Below are 18,526 nucleotides of genomic sequence, written 5' to 3'. Positions count from 1 at the left end.
GGTTTTCTGATTTTTTTTTTGTTGTTGCTGTTGTTGTTGTTGTTGGTCGTGGGGCTTGAGCCCTGGGCCTGGGCACTGTCCCTCAGCTCTTCAACTCAAGGTGAGAGCTCTACCACTTGAGCCACAGAGCCACTTCTGGTTTTCTGAGTGGTTTATTGGAAATAAGAGTCTTATGGACTTCCCTATCTGGACAGGCTTTGAATTGAAATCCTCAGATTTTAGCCTGCTGAGTAGTTAGGGTTATAGGTATTAGCTACCAGCACCCTGCCACAGAAAGATCTTATACCATGTAATGGTTATGTCTGTCTTAGTGTATTTGCACAATACTTTTTTGGGATACATTTTTTTTTTCATTAGCTTACATTAATTACATGGGGGATTTTACTGTTACATTTTCATATGTTTGCACTGCATTCCAATCATACCCCTTTATGACTCTAGGTGGAGGGGATTAAACTATGAAGGAGGTTGAAAATATAAATAAGGTGAAATAGATTATTTGTAACTATGGAAATAGAACAGTGTAATCTGTTGAATTCAGTTGAGATCTGTTTATAGCCCTATATTCTTTTTTTTTTTTTTTTTGGGTCCGGTCATGGGGCCTGAACTCTGGATCTGGACGCTGTCCCTTAGCTCTTCAGCTCAAGGCTAGCGCTCTACCACTTGAGCCACAGCGCCACTTCCTGCTTTTTTCTTTTTGCTTATGTGGTGCTGAGGAATTGAAGCCAGCCTCATGCATGCAAGGCAAGCGCTCTACCACTGAGCCACCTTCCCAGCCCCAGCCCTATATTCTTTTGAGATTGGATTGCTGTGCTTTTTCCTCCAGACCCCGTTACCCTCTTTGTACCCTCTTTTGAACTGTATTGGGAACCTGTTACAGTCTCTGTTTTCTGAGGCTGTTGGCAGCAGCTTCAGATTCCGAACTTGGACAGATAATTTGCCTTCTGGTGTAATGACTGGTTGACCAGTATCTCTCAATGCCTAGCTGTGTACATTCCTCTCCTCTAGCTGTTCTTTTTTTTATTTTATTTTTTTAATTTTTTTGGTCCAGTCGTGGGGCCTGAACTCCGGGCCTGGGTGCTGTCCCTCTCCCAGCCCCTTCTCTAGCTGTTCTTGATCATCCATTCTCTTCCGTTCTTTTTCTCAGGGCCAGACATGATCCTTTTACTACTTGTTTCTCCATACCTTAGGAACATAGCCATTCCATTTGTTCATGGGTGGCCTGTACATTGTATGTGTGTTTAAAATATATTCTTCCAGCCGGACACTGGTGGGTCATGCATGTAATCCTAATTACTCAGGATACTGAGATCTGAGGCTTGTGATTCAAAGCCAGCCCAGGCAGAATAGTCCCCATGAGATTCTTATCTCCAATTAACCACTCAATAACCATAAGTGGTGCTGTGGCTCAAGTGGTAGAGTGTTAGATAGCCTTGAGCACAAAGAGGCTCAGGGACAACACTCTGAGTTCAAGCCCCATAACCAATCAAAAAAAAATTGGGTTTTTAAATTTTGATAGCAAGGGATGAATGAATGTTTTAATTCTCCGCAAGACCACATTGGTTAGGTTATTTTTTTGAGTTCCTTAATTTGCTCACCTGTCCTTTTATTAAAACACTATAATCTATCCTAGCACGGGTGGCTTACTCCTGTAAGCCTAGCTACTCAGGAAGCTGAGATACAAGGATTGTGGTTCAAGGCTAGCCTGGGCAAGAAAGTCTCTGAGACTCTTAACCACCATTTAACCACAAGAAGACCGGAAGTGGTACTGTGACTCAAAGTGGCAGAGCACTAACCTTGAGCAAAAGTGCTCAGGGACAGCACCCAGGCCCTGAGTTTAAGCCCCACAACTGACAAAAAAAGCTATAATCTGTGATTATTAACTGAGTATCCTGAAGCTTACTATCTAAAAAAATTATCACAGCTTAGTAAAGCATAAAGTAGGTTGTATATAAAACTGACCTCAAAACTTACTTATTTGGTCTTTTCTGTAAGAGTACATTGAAAACACACAAAGCTAAAAACTTACTGTACTTTTTCAGTATTTAATCATAGGAAAACATAAAAAATAGAAGGCACCAAGTGACTTTAGCTAAAATAATTTCTATTTTTGATTTTAGGTTCAAGGTAAATGAACTGCTTGTTTTCTTTTTAAATAGGGTTACACATCATTTTGGAATGACTGTATATCATCTGGATTACGTGGCTGTATGTTAATTGAATTAGCATTGAGAGGAAGGTTACAACTAGAGGCTTGTGGAATGAGACGTAAAAGTCTTTTAACAAGAAAGGTAAGAGGATTTCTAAATAAAAGGAGGTTATACTGCTTAAAATGAAAAATATCCTTAAAGGAAAGTGATTTTACAACTGCGTTTGCTGGATTGTTTCCATATCCTTTTTTGCATTCTTGCATTCATCCCTGATGAGTATGTAGTTCACAGTTGGGATTACTGACCATTGCAACTTACATAATTACAAAGATGCTCAACTTGCTTTTGCTGCTTTTGGAAGCCTTAAGTTTGAAGGACTTGACAAAACTTAAAAACAACCCAAAACAGTTATTGTGCAAATTAGGTATCCAGAGGCTGTTGATCTTACAGGCACACTGTAATTCAGGCTGCTTCTCTACTGCAAAGGTATGGGTGGGTAATGTTTGTGGTAAAATATAGGTGATATTGGCTAGTTCTTAGAACTTTTTTTTTTTTTTTTTGCTTATGTGGTGCTGAGGAATCGAACCCAGGGCCTCAGGCATGCAAGGCAAGCGCTCTGCCACTGAGCCGCCTTCCCAGCCCCTAGTTCTTAGAACTTTTAATCTCAACCTAAATCTCAGATATTCAAGACTGTTTCTCCTTCTGTCAATCGTGTTTCTTAGAGGTATGGTGTTTTAAACTTTTTTTTCTCTAATACATTATACTAATAAATAAATTAGGCGGTGACTGTACTGGTGAGCCCCCTCTACTCTTTTTTTTTTTTTTTTTTTTTGCCTGTCCTGGAGCTTGAACTTGAGGCCTGGGCAACCATCCTTGTGAGCTTTTTGTTCAAGACAAGTGCTGTACCACTTGAGCCACACATCTGCTTCCATTTTTTTGGTCATTAATTGGAGATAAGAGTCCCATAGACGTTCCTGCCTGGGCTGGCTTTGAACTGTAGTACTCAGATCTCAGGCACAGGAGTAGCTAGGATTACAGCCACCAGTACCTGGCTGCATCTAGTTATTTTTGAGATTGGAGTGAATGCTTGGATTTTGATCCACCTGTTTAAGGTTTCCTAATGTAGGTAGAAGGACAGGTGTACATCCACCTTCTTTTGAAATGGAGTCTTATAACTTTTCTTCCTGGGCTGTCCTGGGAACTTCAACCCTCCTAATTTCAGCCTTTCATGCAGCTGGGATGACAGGGACACACACTGGCACCTAGCTGCTTCAGTTATTTTTGAGGTAGGATTTTGTGTTTATGCTTAGGAGAGCCTGGACAAATTATTTCTGTGTAGCTGAAATGATAGGTGTGTACCACAATACCTAGCTATGGAGTGTTTTCCAGATCTCTGCTTCCCAGGTAGCTGAAATTACAGGGATAAACCACTTCATACTTTTAATTTATATGCTATAGAGAATAATTATCTTGTAGGAAAGAAAAGCATTAATGTAATCATGAAAAACTATATGCAAAAAAGTAAGCATTAGTGGATTGTAAGTAGGTGGTTCAGTGGTAGAGTGTGTGCTTAGTATATGTACCCCTGGGTTCAATTCCTCCAAAACATAGTATTTTAGTCTCCTTCCCCCTCCCCTCCCTGCCCCTTGAGACGGTGTGACTATAGTGCAAAGCAAGACTGAAACTTGCTTTGTAAACCAGGTCTGACCTTAAACTTTCCCATCTTTCTGCCTCAGGTTCCCTGTTAGGATTATGGGTATGTGCCATAGAAAATATTTTGCATGGGAGTTTTATTTTGGAATTTCTATTTTCCCCCCTGTTTTTGGTTGGATGTGGGGCTTGAACTGGGGGCGTGGGCACTGTCCCTGAGCTCTTTTACTTAAGGCTGGCACTACCACTTTGAGCCATAGCTCTACTACTGAGTGGTTAATTGGAGATTAAAAAAAAATCTCACAGGGACTTTTCTGCCATGGCTGTCTTTAAATTGTGATCCTCAGATCCTAGCTTCTTAAGGAACTAGGATTACAGGTATGAGCCACCGGCACCCAGCCTTTTTTTCATATTTTTATTAGATTATTTTAGTTATACAGAGTGGAGAATTTCACAGTGATACTTCACAATGATACATGTTTCTAATATATTTTACCCCCTTAATCTTTTATCCCCCTACCCAGTTCCTTTTTAATCATCTTTGCACGTTTGAAAAGTGGGCTTCATTATATCCTTAAGTGGGCTCAAGTGGTAAAGCGCCAGCCTTGAACAAAGAAGCCAAGGTGATTAATTGGTGGCAAGAGTCTCATGGACTCTCCTGCCCAGGCTGGGTTCAAACCTCAATTTCTAGATCTCTCAGCCTCCTGATTAGCGAGGATATTAACAGGTGTGAGCCAATAGGCCTGATTAAAGTTTTGTATAATCAAACTTGTTGATCAAGGCTAGCATTCTACCACTTGAGCCATAGTGCCACTTCTAGCCTTTTCTGTTTATGTGATGCTGAGGAATTGAACCCAGGACTTCACTGCATGCTAGGCAAGCATTCTTACCACTCACTAAGCCACATTCCCAATCATATTTTCTTTTAAAATCTTTTATCAAGGCAAAAACTCAGAGCAGCCAACTTGCTAGCTAGTTGCTTTAATGACTCTTACTGGAAAAGTCTGTTTTTCTACTAATGCCTAGTGCCAACTTGTGGCATGAGATTCGCGCCCCCCCCCCCCCCCCATGGGGTGGTGGTGGTGTGTGTTTGAACTCTGCCTCAATACTGTCTCTTGTCTTTCTTGCTCACAGATGGCACTTTACCACTAGAGTCATGCCTCCAATCTGGTATTTTTCTGGTTAATTGGAGATGAAGTCTCACAGATTTTTCTAACCTGGCTAGGTTAGAGCCAAAATCCTCCAGATCTTAGTCTCCTGAGTATCTAAGATATAGATGAGAACCACTGGCACCTGGCAGAAATATCACTTTTAATATATATTGAACTTTACCTTATGATTTGAGTCTACTTTTGGAACTAAAGTGTTAAAATGAATTTCTGTTATCAGATAGCAGAAAGTACAGACCAAATGGAATGATAGTAAACAGAACTGGATTTTGCTTTTTAACTTAAGATGTAGTTGTTTTATTTTCTTTCATTCAGTTGTAGCTAGTTTGGTTTGCTTAAGTATTAAATTCCTTCACAGGATTAGTTAAAAATCTGAACATTGGTGTTGCAGGAACACCAATCATTAATTTTTTGCCTAACTCATTTTTTTTGTTTACTGATTTTGTACCAGAAAAGAGGCATTGATGGGTCATTTCTTATTGCTTCTATTTTAGGTGATCTGTAAATCAGATGCTCCAACAGGGGATGTTCTTCTTGATGAAGCTCTCAAGCACGTTAAGGAGACTCAGCCTCCAGAAACGGTCCAGAACTGGATTGAGTTACTTAGTGGTAAGCTGCTATGTAAAAATTAGACATTGAATCCCATTTAAAAGAGTATAAAAACTTAAAAACCTTTTGAAAGGAACCTATGGAACAGGAGATTGCTATTTAATTTGAAGGTTTAACAAGTCTTAGATTTATCAGGTTCATGGTATGTTGCTCATTAAATGGAGATGGGAACACACACTCTGCCTGGGCTTACTGTAGTAAAGATGGACACCAATGTTGACACCTATAATCCTAGCTATGCAGGAGGCTGAGATCTGAGTATCATGGTTTGAAGCCAGCCTGGACAGGAAAGTCTATGAGATTCTTATCTCCAATTAATCACAAATAGCTGGACATGCACCGTGGCTCAAGTGGTAGGGCTAACATCTTCGCTATAGTTAGTTTTGAAGTAGAATCTTGTCTTTTGCCAGACAGCCTGGACCACAACCTCCTATTTATACATATTTTGTAGCTGGGCTAATAGGTATGTAAAAAAAGTATGCCTGACTTTTTATTGTTTGAAAGTGACGTCTTGTGAACTTTTTGTCATAGTGGCCTGGAACCATGATCCTTCTGTCAGTTTCCTAAGTAGCTAGGATTATGGGTATGGGACACTGTACCTGGTTCTGACAAAGATGTCTGGAAAGAACCTTAAAATCAATTTGAGAGTCACATTTGTCTAATAATTTGGTAAAAGATGAAAATTTAGCAGTATAGTTCTCTGCAAGTTAGATAACTCATAAAATGAATCCTTAGGAACTTTAGTTGAAGAAGGAAGTGGTCCTTAGATTTGATCTTAGAAGGAAGGGTAAGAACTGAACAAAAGGAAGCCTACTTTTTAGGAGTAGAGGTAGTATGGTAAAGTTGGTCAGTCTGGTATGCTGTACTGTATTATTAAGGGAAACGTGAAGAAAACAAGAGTGATTAGCATGGGTCTGAGGCAGAGGTGACACACAGGAAACAATATAAAAATAAGAGGTTTTTAACACAAAGGGTTTTAATGAAGAAAGAGGTTTCTTGAGGAAGGGATATACAGTGGGTCATTTTATTTTATTTATTTTTTATTATTTTATTTTATTATTTTGTGAACACACTGTACAGAGGTGTTACAATTACATGGGCAGGATAATGCGTACATTTCTTATCAAGCATTGCAGCCTCCTCCTTTGTTTACCCTTCACATCCAGCTTCCCCCCAGTGGGTCATTTTATTACTTAAATGTAGATATATGTTACAGTGCTAAAGTTTTATACAATTTAGACATATTATGTCTTATTAAAGAATTAATAAAGGTACATAAGTTCAAAAGAAAGACTTTTTCTATTTTTTAATGGTATTGGGGTTTGAATTTGGCTTTGTGTATGCTAGGTAAGTGTTCTACCAATTGAGCCCTAGCCCTTAAAATCTTCTTTTAACAAGTTTAAAAGCTGGGCTGGCAATGTGGCTTAGTGGTAGACTACTTGCCTCACATATATAAGGCTCTCTCATTTGATTCCTTGGTACCACATAAAACAAGAAATAAATAAGTTTAATACAATTTACAAAAGAAAAAATTATTAAAGAGTTATTTATTTATTTATTTATTTATTTATTTATTTATTTATTTATTTATTTATTTATTTCAGGTAAGGGGTAGGTTTATTCAGTAGACCTGCTGGGACCAGGCAAGGTTGGCACTCCACGTGGCTAGGAAAGGCCTGGGAATGAGAGAGAGCTGGGAAAGAGAGGAAAGAGAGAGGAAAGAGCTAAAAAAAGAGCAGAGAGAGCTAGAAAAGAGCAGCGAGAGGGTTAAAAAGTTATTTTAAAAAAGGTTTAAAAGCTGCCAGGCACTTGAGGCTCATACCAGTAGTCCTTAGCTACTCAGTAGGCTGAGGTCTGAGGATTGTGGTCCAAAGCTATCCAGGACAAGAAAGTCTGAGAATCTTATTACTACAAAAAACTGGAAGTAGAACTGTGGCTGGTTCAAATGATAGATGCTAGCCTTGAGCAAAATAGCTCAGGGACAATGCTTAGGCCCCAACCTCAAGCTCAGGATTGGCATACATACACAAAAATTTTAAAAAGCTATTAATGTTTAAGGGCTGGAAGTGTGGCTCAGTTGTTATAACCCCTGCCCAACAAGCACAAAGCTGAGTTAAAACTTTAGTACCATCTTTCCTCCCCCAACCCTCCCAAACAAAGGGATTTCTGAAGTTTTACATATACTGGATGCAGGAAGCTGTTTATAGTTATATAACATGATGTCCAGGAAGATGATTCTTTCAGTGAAATTTTTATATGCCTATCAGTATGTCATTCATTGTCCACTGGCGTGATTAATGGACAGTGGACCTTAGCTTTGAAGAACTTTACTCTTTATATATGCTTTTTAGGATTTCTTTTACAAAAAAAAAAAAAAAAAAAGAGGTATATGCCTGGTGCCAGTGGTTCCTGCTGACATCTGAGGATTGTGGTTTAAAGCCAGCCAGGGCAGGAGAGTCCATGAAACTTTTATCTCCTATTAACCATCTGAAAAATGGAAGTGATGCTGTGGCTCCAGTGGTAGAACACTTGCCTTGTGCTGAAGAGGTCAGGGACAACATCCAGGCCCAGAGTTCAAGCCCCACAACTGATCCCCCCCTCAAAAAAAAAAAAAGTTCATATAAATATTGTGTATTTAAATTTGCACATTTAACTTAGCTGGTCTTTTCTACATACACAGCGAATAATTTAGTCTTAGGAAAAACAGTGAATCATAGCAACATTTTTTAACCTAGTGTTTAAACGCTGTTTATTTATCAAGTATTTCTTAGTTCCTTAAAGATTTTCAATGGTCTTAAAGTAACTAAATCTTTAACAGCTTCTGGAGATTAATCAAACCTTTATTGTGCCTTTGGTAGTCTTTCCATAATCCTGCATTATACTGGTGCCATAATTATGCCAGACTCAGGAGTGACATTCTTTGGATTACATTTATTTACTTTTTTAAAGATAAAAACCAGAAATTTCGGGGCTGGGAAGGTAGCTCAGTGGTAGAGCGCTTGCCTTGCATGCCTGAGGCCCTGGGTTCGATTCCTCAGCACCACATAAGCAAAAAGAAAAAAGCCGGAAGTGGCACTGTGGCTCAAGAGATAAGAGCGCTGAAGAGCTGAGGGACAGTGCCCAGGCCCACGACCGGATCCTCCCCCCCAAAAAAATAACTGAGTGGCCAGAGTATCTTGATACCCTGAAATTTGTATTTTTTGGGGGGGGGAGGGAGGGAGGGTCTGGTTGTGGGGCTTGAATTCTGGGCCTGGGCGCTGTCCCTCAGCTCTTCAGCTCAAGGCTAGCGCTCTATCACTTGAGCCATAGCGCCACTTCTGGCTTTTTTTCTTTTTGCTTATGTGGTGCTGAGGAATCGAACCAAGGGCCTCATGCATGCAAGGCAAGCGCTCTACCACTGAGCCACCTTCCCAGCCCCCACTCATTTATTTCTGTGGACCTTTTTTCCCACTATACCACAGGAAATATTATTCAACATTTGAGATATTTCTCACATTGTTTCAGCCTTAAGATTTTCTTATTTTTATACCTGAAGAGATCCAAATTAACTCTTAAAAATACCTGGAAGAGGGACTGGGAAGGTGGCTCAGTAGTAGAATGCTTGCCTTGCATGCATGAGGCCTTAGGGTTCGATTCCTCAGCACCACATAAGCAGAAAAAGCCGGAAATGGCACTGTGGCTCAAGTGGTAGAGCGCTAGCCTTGAGCTGAAGAGCTGAGGGACAGCGTCCAGGCCCAGAGTTCAGGCCCTGTAACCAATGACAGAAACAAACAAACAAAAACCCTAAGGAAATCTGAATAACCACTTCATTTTTTTTAATATATGAAGACTTTGGAATAATCCACTTTTGTTGGCATGAGCAGACATGGTTTGCCCTCTTCCAGGGAATTGCTACAAAAGAAGATGATGGCTTGATCCCTTTTTATTACTTCCTCTGAGGCAGAAATGGTTTTCCATAAGGAAGTCCAGTCATAAGAGGAACACCTTAGTTAAAGGTGGGTCTGTGTTAGGCTGTTCTCATTGTTAGTAGCAACATTAAACTTAGGATACTGTGAAAATTTTCACAGCCAATATTCATTACATTATTCAAGATTTAATAAGGCCAAATGAAGGTAAATGTTAGTATGTATGTGTTAGTATGACTTCATACAGTAGACAGAAAACTGCCAATCCTACTTAGCTTCCCATGAGAAGAAAAGAAAACAACTTTTTTTGTAGTGGCATTAAAGGAATGTTATGTTTTAAGGCCTGCAAGGGGAAATTCAATTAAGGGTCCCTCAAAGTAATCCGTTTCATTATTTTTTCCTCTACTATTTAACAATAGATGGTCAAGCTGTTCTCTGGGACACAAGGCCTTTCATATTTGACTTTCACTAAATTAGAATATAGTTAAGCCACTTGTCATTTGTTCTGCTATACTTTAGTTTTGTGCCAACACAAACATACTAAGGCAACAATACATAATTACCTAGAGTTTTGAGGAGAAATGCACAGCTAATTAATTTTAGAATTAAACTTATTTTTAAAATAGGCTTTTCAGGGCTGGGAAGGTGGCTCAGTGGTAGAGTGCTTGCCTTGCATGCATGAGCCCCTGGGTTCAATTCCTCAGCACCACATACACAGAAAGAAAGCCGGGAGTGGTGCTGTGGCTCAAGTGGTAGAGCACTAGCCTTGAGCTGAAGAGCTGAGGGACAGCGCCCAGGCCCAGAGTTCAGGCCCACAACTGACCAAAAAAAAAAAAAAATAGGCTTTTCAATAAATTTGGTTGTTTTATTTTTTGTTGTAAGTTTAAATCTCCTTCCTTCCAAATTGATTGGTATTAGCACAAAAATAGACCCAAAGATCAATGGAACAGACAAGAAGACCCAGAAATATACTTTATACTGACAGTTATTTGATAAGGGAGCCAAAGATACACAGTGGGAAAAAAGATAGCTTCTTCAGTAGTTGGTATTGGGAAAACCAGGCATCCATATGCAGAAAACTAAAAGTGAATACTGTTTTTGCACAAATAACTCAAAGTAGATCAAAGACCTTAATGTCAGACCTGAAACTTTTGGAACTATTGAAGAGGAGTAGGAGGAATAGAACTCTCTACTGCAAGAGGGAGTAGGAGAAACACTAGATCTCATAGGCATACATACTCTTTTGAAAAGAGTCCCAGGGGCACAGCAGAGAGACTTGACAAATGGGATTATATCAAACTAGAAAGTTTCTGCAGAGCAAAGGACATAATTACTAAACTAGAAAGACAGCTAACTAACTGGGAATAGATATTTACCACAAATATAACCAGACAAAGGCCTAAAATCCAAAATATACAAGGAATTCAAGAAAATAACCCCTCCCAAATGAATAAACTGAGCACTAAAGGAGATAAGGAGAAACTTATCAGAAGAGATAAGGATGGCAAATTCCTTGACCATAAAGGAAATGCAAATAAAAACAACTCAGATTCCATTTCACCCAAGTTGATTGGCTAATCTCATGAGTTCAGATACATTTCAGCTCTTTCCTTTTTGAAATTAGCGAGGAAATTGAATACAACTATTGGTTTTATTTTGTGGAGATTTATTTTTCTGGCCTTTTCATTTGAGGGAGAAATATACTTAAAAAAAAAACAACCATGAGGTGTTTGGTTATAGTAATCTATAACTTTGTACTACATGATTTTTGACTGTAATTCAGTCCTAACTTTCTCAAAATAAATTGTAACATGGCAGTTTCAGGCCACTTTTTAAGAATAAAGCTCCTGTTTTCTCTTCAATGTATATATATTTTCCTGAATTACATAGATAGTATAATAGCTGTTTTTAAGTTCTTGTCTGCTAATTCCATTATTTGAGTCATTTCTGGGTTGAGTCTAACAGGGCTATTTCCATTGTGTGCTGGACATTGTGATTATTAGATTGTTGAATACTGGACTTTGTGGTCTTTTTTAAAGAAGAGCTGTTGAATTTGTTTTGGTAGATAAGCTGGGTGCCTGTGGCTCACACCTGTAATCCCAGCTACCCAGAAGGCTGAGATCTGAAGGTTGTGGTTCATAGCCAGCCTGAACAGAAAGTCCATGAGACTTTTTTTTTTTTTTTTGGGTCCAGTCGTGGGCCTGAACTCTGGGCCTGGGCGCTGTCCCTTCCCTCTTCAGCTCAAGGCTAGCGCTCTACCACTTGAGCCACAGTGCCACTTCCGGCTTTTTTCTTTTTGCTTATGTGGTGCTGAGGAATCGAACCCAGGGCCTCATGCATGCAAGGCAAGCGCTCTACCACTGAGCCACCTTCCCAGCCCTCCATGAGACTCTTATCTCCAATTAACTACCAGAAAACTGGAAGTGGCATTGTGGCTCCAGTGGTAGAGTGCTTGCCTTGAGCTGAAGAGCTCAAGGACAGTGCCCAGGCCCAGAGTTCAAGCCCCAGGACTAACCAAAAAAAAAAGGGGGGAGGGAAGCAGTGTTTTGGCAGACAGTTCTAAGTTGCTTGTAGAGCACCTTGTTTTAAAGCTTCATTAGGGTAGGATCAGAGTGGTCAGTATTCAGGGCTAGCTTAGCTCCTATGGAAATGCGCTCCCCTGGAGTCTTTGTTGCATGTCCTGGGTGTTCAGTGGACCCTTGCTTCTCAGACAAGTTGGCACTCAAAAGTTTTGTTTTTCTCACATCTAGGTGAACTCTTACAACTTTTCTGATAGCTGTTCTTTGCTTAGCTTTGTGGAGTCTCATCTTAACACATGTGGCTTACTTTCTAGCCAGAGACTCCAGGGAACAGCATATAGGGTTTTAGACTTCCTTTCTCTGTAAAGCTTTTTTTTCCCCGTGTGATAGAACTGGACCATACACATTCCTGCTATCTTAGCTGACCGGACCTCTAACCTCTGTCTGTAACTTGTTAATGCATAGTGACGGCTGTGCTCTGCTTCTTTGTTGCTCTATGGCCTCTTGGTGTGCCTTCAGGTATTAAGATTGGGCAATCACACAGGCCTCACTTAGGTTCCCCTCAGGCTGCCTTATGACCAATACTCTAAACTAGTTGTTTCAGATTTTTAATTATGGTTTAGGGGGTAAGTCCCAGATTGATCAGTTTACTAAGTCATGTGGTAAAGTACTTGTCTATGGCCATCTGAACAGTAATGTACTTTAAGCGTTACTGTCTACTAGGAATTTTTGTGATGCATAAGATGTTCTGTTCCTGTGCTATGTAGCCAGTAGCTAATGGCTACATTTGGCCATTTGTACTTGAAATGTGACTTGTGCAGTTGAAGAACTAAACTTTTAAATTAAAGTTTAATAGTTCCATGTAGTTAATGGTTTCAGTACTAAGAAAAACCAGTTTCAGATTTTCCCTCAGTATTACAAAAATTTCAGCCTTGGAGCTTTTGAGTTTAATCAGGTATCTGTGGTTGATCTTTAACATGTTCTAATTTAGGAACGTGCTGAGTTTTTTTTTTCCTCCAAATTATAAAAATAGTTTATGTTTATTGGAGATTATTAAAAAAACAAAATACAAAATAATATTTGTCACTCAGATAGCTAATGTTTTGATGTATTTTCTTCCAATGTTTTTTTTTAATTTTAATTTTTTGTGAACATACTGTACAGAGGGGCCAATCTTCTTATAAAGTAAAAACTTTAGTGAAAAAACTTGTTTTATTTTAAATATTTGTTTCAAGGAAGTGTGTATAAAACGAAAATTGAGAAATTCTTTTGTCCTCTTGTTACTTTTCATCAAAGAATAGCATTGTTTACATGGATTTTTCTGTCTGTGTATGTGTTTTGTGTTCTGTGTGTGGCTGTATGTGTGACAGTTTCAGGAATAGCATATAATCAAGGAAGCTCTTTTCCTCTTGTCAATTTGTTACAGATTGGTGTTTTATAGTAAAGCCTTTTATTTTGTTTCTCTTAGCCTCATCTTCATCTTCATCATTGCATTTATATATACGTGTGTGTGTGTGTGTGTGTGTGTGTGTGTGTGTGTGTGTGTGTGTGTGTGTGTGTGTGTGTGTGTGTGTGTGTGTGTGTGTGTGTGTGTGTGTGTGTGTGTGTGTGTGTGTGTGTGTGTGTGTGTGTGTGTGTGTGTGTGTGTGTGTGTGTGTGTGTGTGTGTTTCCAATCATGGGGCTTGACCTGGGCACTGTCCCTGAGTCTCTGGGTACTCAAGGCTAGTGCTCTACTACTTGAGCCACAATGCCACTCCCACCTTTTTAAAGCAGTTTATTGGAGATAAGAGACTCACAGGGACTTTTCTGCCTGGGCTGGCTTTGAACCATGATCTCAGATCTCAGCCTCCTAAGTAGCTAGGATTATAGGCACGAGCCACTGGCACCTGGCCATAATTGTCATTTTTACTTATTTTTTATTTTTATTTTTTTAAGTAGAATCAGCCACTTTATTTTTTATTGTGAAAATGCTGTACAGAGGGGTTACAATTACATGGACAAGATAATGAGTACATTTCTTATCAAGCATTGTAGCCATCTCCTTTCCATAATTGTCATTTTTAAAGACAGGATCTTGCTGTGCAGTCCACACTGTCCTAGAATACATGGTTTGTCTGCTACTTCTGCCTCTTATTTTTTTTTTTAACTGTATTTTTTTTGTCTTTTCTTTTTAGTACTGGGGACTGAACCCAGGACGTTGCACTTGCTAGGCAAGCGCTTTGCCACTGAGCTACATCCCAGCCCCTCCTGCCTCTTGTTTTTTGAGCAGTATAATATAGTTCAAACTCAAGGTCTTGTGCTGTTAGGCAAGTATTTTACCACTTGAGTCATCTGCTTGCCCCCAACCCTTCTTGCTTTGGTTATTTTTGAGATAGGGTTTGTGTTTAGGTCCTATGCAGCCTGGGCTTTGATACTATTTCTGCTTCCCATATAGCTGGAATGACAGACACATGCCATCATGCCCAGCTTTTTAATTAAGGTGAGGGTTTGCAAACTTTTTGCCTAGGATAGTGTGGAACTGTGATGTTCTGAATCTCTATCTTCTAAGATGGGATTACCACCCTGAGTCACTGCTCTGCCTCTGCCTCTTGAGGGCCTATCTCTATTGGCTGTCTTTTGACAACATCTGGAAGGAGATGAGAACATAATCTTTTATTTGGCTCATTTCTTCACTAGGTTAAGGGCAGCTTTGGTTTGAAGACCACTTACAAGTAGTCTTTTTTTTTTTTTTTTTTTGGGTCCAGTTGTGGGGCCTGAACTCTGGGCCTGGGCGCTGCCCCTCAGCTCTACAGCTCAAGGCTAGCACTCTACTACTTGAACCATAGCACCACTTCTGGCTTTTTTTTTTCCTGCTTATGTGGTGCTGAGGATTTGAACCCAGGGCCTCATGGAAGGCAAGCGCTCTACCACTGAGCCACCTTCCCAACCCCTTAAATATTTTTTTTTGAGACTTTTGAGTGATGACTACTGTTTTCAGGAATGTCCAGGTACTTTAAGAATTCAAAGGACCAGTGTTAAGAATTTCATGATCTAGCTGGAAGAAAGCTTTTATTTCTAGAGAAGAATCAAATTTTACTGCTTTTTTTTTGGGGGGGGGGGTCGGTCGTGGGGCCTGAACTCTGGGCCTGGGTGCTGTCCCTCAGCTCTTCAGCTCAAGGCTAGCACTCTACTACTTGAGTCATAGTGCCACTTCCGGCTTTTTCTGCTTATGTGGTGCTGAGGAATTGAACCCAGGGCCTCATGCATGCAAGGCAAGCCTCTACCACTGAGCCACCTTCCCAGAACAAAACTTTGGTAAATTAGGAAGTAATACTCATCATTTCTAACTTTGAAATCTTTCATTTAGGTGAGACGTGGAATCCATTAAAACTGCATTATCAGTTAAGAAATGTACGGGAACGATTAGCTAAAAACCTGGTAGAAAAGGGTGTACTGACAACAGAGAAACAGAACTTCCTACTATTTGACATGACGACACATCCTCTCACCAATAACAATATTAAGCAGCGTCTCATCAAGAAGGTACAAGAAGCTGTTCTTGACAAGTGGGTGAATGACCCTCACCGCATGGACAAGCGCTTGCTGGCCCTCATTTACCTAGCCCATGCCTCAGATGTTCTGGAGAATGCTTTTGCTCCTCTTCTGGACGAGCAGTATGATTTAGCCACCAAGAGAGTACGGCAGCTTCTCGACTTAGACCCAGAAGTGGAATGTCTGAAGGCCAACACCAATGAGGTTCTGTGGGCAGTGGTGGCAGCCTTCACCAAGTAACTCTGTTAGAATGAAGTGTTTCCTTTCTCATGTAAACCAGTAGTTTTTCTTCTATTGACTTCTGGTTTTCTGCAGTTTGTACTTTTCCCACACTATAATTGGCTTTTGTTTTAAGAGATAGTGGGTGGCTATTTCCTTTTTGTATGTATGGAGGATTCTGCTGGTACGAGAGGCCTTCCTCTTTCTGTTTTTAACAAATGTACTGCCATATTGGCATCCCATTCCCTGTTGCCATTCTCACTGTTACCTGTTCCGGGTTTCTGGTATACTTTGACTTTCAAAGTACCTCCAGTCACCTCGCATGCACAGCTTTTGGATTACCTCAGCGTGAGTTTTCCCACATGTGCATGAGCATCTCTCTGGCATTCTGCCTGCAATTCAGACAGAAGTCACAACAAGGCCTTCAACTCACCAAAGGTAAATATCTGTATCTATTAGGACATTTTTTATACATAGACCTCAGTTGAGATGTATACTTAGCAAAATTATTTTTAAATTGAAACAGCACAGTAGATACTTAATATAAAATGCCCCTTGGATTTTGCTTCCCATGTAAATCTCTTGTATTATTACACCTGTTATAATTTTAACTATTAAATCATAAAGGTCCAATTGTTTCACAGAGCCAGTTTGGGATGGGCTGCATTCCACTTACACTGTATATAGTTTGAATTATATATAAATTGCCCCTTCTGGCCACCCAGTCCCCATCTTAGTGTTTTGCAAGATTTAATTAGTTTTACACCTGGTGCCCCTCACTTTGGTCATTATTACTTGATGGCAAAAATAGTCCTCTCATTGAAGGAGAGAGAAAAAGGTGTATGCCTGACCGGTTCTAGGAGTTTTTGAGCTGTGCCATTCATGGTACTTTTTGCCTATGCATCTCTTTTTTGGATTTTTAATTTTTAAAAAATGTTTTTGGTCTTAACTGTTTTTTTGATTTCTGTAGGGAAGAGGCCTGTGACCAGTACTAATCTTGAGTACAATTTTTTTCTTTTTCTGACCAGAAGTAAATTAATGTCTGCTCTGAAATATCATTTATCTACTCATGCTTTCTTGGAGGAAAAAAAAAAATCAAATGTCAGTCCTAGCAGATGTTGCATGTAAATTGGTAGCAAGTAATGACTACAAACTCAGATGATTAAGAATTTTGTAATAGAAAGCTCTGCTGTTTTAATTTTTTATATGCAGTTATAATTAGCACATTGTAAGGCTATAAACCTTTGCTTTTTAAAGTTTATTTTTATGATTTCTTTATCACTGCTATTGTACCACCATTGGTTTCGTAATGTAAATACTATACATTGAACAAATTAAAAGTCAAATTTTTTATTACCATAGTTCATGTTAATAGTGGGGCTTTCAGGTGTTTAGAAATTTTTGGTTAACATTCACTGCAAAAGAACTAGATGGTGTATAACTCTAGAATTGAATTTAAGGGATTCTCTAATATGTATACTATCTTTTTATCTGAAGTAATAAATAAACTATGATCTTGAAAGTGCCTGAATCACAGCCAGCCTGTCATTCGTATTTTTGTGTTGTCAGTTACTTTCAGATGAAATTTTACTTTGTCTAACATTATAATATTTCAGTGCAAGGTTCAGCAAACTTTTTCTTAGAACCAGAATAGTATTTTAGGTTTTGTGAACCACATATGGTGTTTGTTGGCAACTGCTCTACTCCCTCTACTGAATTAAAGCTATCATTGACAATAACGATAAAGAGTGAGGCTATGTTGCAATAAAACTTTACAGAAACAGGCAGTTGGCCATGGACTAGCCTCTGTAGGTAGTGCATGGGGAAAGAGATTTTTCTGTCCATTAGAACAACCTCTTTTTTCTCTCTGGTAATGTAGTATAGAAACTATTAATGTAAAATTTCTTCACATGAGATGAATACTGGAAACAGTATTATAATAACATTTCTTTGCAGGTGGAAATGGTTTGTTTTTCTTCGGAAAAGGTTTAAGAAGCCAAGTAATGGATGTTTCTAAGTTATTCACTTTGACAGCCAGATCAGTATTTTTGAGCAAGGGTTGAGGGACAAGAGCCTGGCCCATACTTCTTCACACTGGCACTGCTTGCCTGTGGTCCTGATTCAGGACATACTTCTCCATTTTGAAGGGAAGAATGATAGTATATTTTGGAGGGGTGGTAGTTATTTAGGACTCATTTTCGCACAAAGGCTGTTTATTATTCTCTTTAAAGTAGGAGTGATTGTGTCCATGGAAATAAGCAGTAATTTCACTGCTTAATGGCATTTTGGTTAAAAGCCATCAAACCCAGCAATCAGGCAGTGGATTTGTATGAGGGGTGAGTTAATCTTCTGTGCAGAGAATTTCTTTTTGGCAGCTTAATATATTGAACTTACCAGTATTTCTGAAAGCAACCCGATCTAGTGCAATACTCTAATATAAGCTTACTAAATCTAAGTGTATACTTTGGGCCTGGTGAAGTTGTTTTTTTTTTTTTTTTTAAATATATATCTCATTTTGAACTCCAGTTAGTAATCTTCATTTAATGAAGAAAAAGCCTAGGGTGATTGTTCAGTCTCACATTATTTAGTAGCTGGCTCAAGCTACTTAGATGCTCTCCAGCTACAGTGTTTTTTTAAATGGGCACTAGTAAGAGGCTTCTTTTGTCCAGGAAAAGTAGAACCAGAAGAGCAAGAATGTAAAAACTCTTTGGTGGTGCAAATAAAGCTATCAGGATAACTTGAATAAATAATTTTTTTTTTTTGGGTCAGTTGT

The 18,526-nt window shown here is 39.3% G+C and overlaps 1 protein-coding gene across 1 annotated transcript in view; it reads left to right on the top strand.

Moving 5' to 3' along the window:
• Golph3 (golgi phosphoprotein 3) overlaps nt 1–17,289 on the top strand; it is a 34,582-nt gene extending 17,293 nt beyond the window's left edge. Inside the window, exons 2-4 of the mRNA XM_070040977.1 lie at nt 2,160–2,291; nt 5,464–5,578; nt 15,350–17,289. Coding sequence (XP_069897078.1) covers nt 2,160–2,291; nt 5,464–5,578; nt 15,350–15,774 — 672 coding nt within the window. The 3' untranslated portion in view covers nt 15,775–17,289. The remainder of the gene's footprint in view (nt 1–2,159; nt 2,292–5,463; nt 5,579–15,349) is intronic.
• The last annotated feature ends 1,237 nt before the right edge of the window (nt 17,290–18,526 follow it).

This window comes from Dipodomys merriami, unplaced genomic scaffold (assembly GCF_024711535.1).
Source record: "Dipodomys merriami isolate MVZ:Mamm:240054 unplaced genomic scaffold, mDipMer1.0.p SCAF_30, whole genome shotgun sequence".
Classification (NCBI taxonomy): domain Eukaryota; kingdom Metazoa; phylum Chordata; class Mammalia; order Rodentia; family Heteromyidae; genus Dipodomys; species Dipodomys merriami.
The sequence above is the reverse complement of the archived record's forward strand: the minus strand, read 5'-3'. Positions and strand labels throughout refer to the sequence as shown.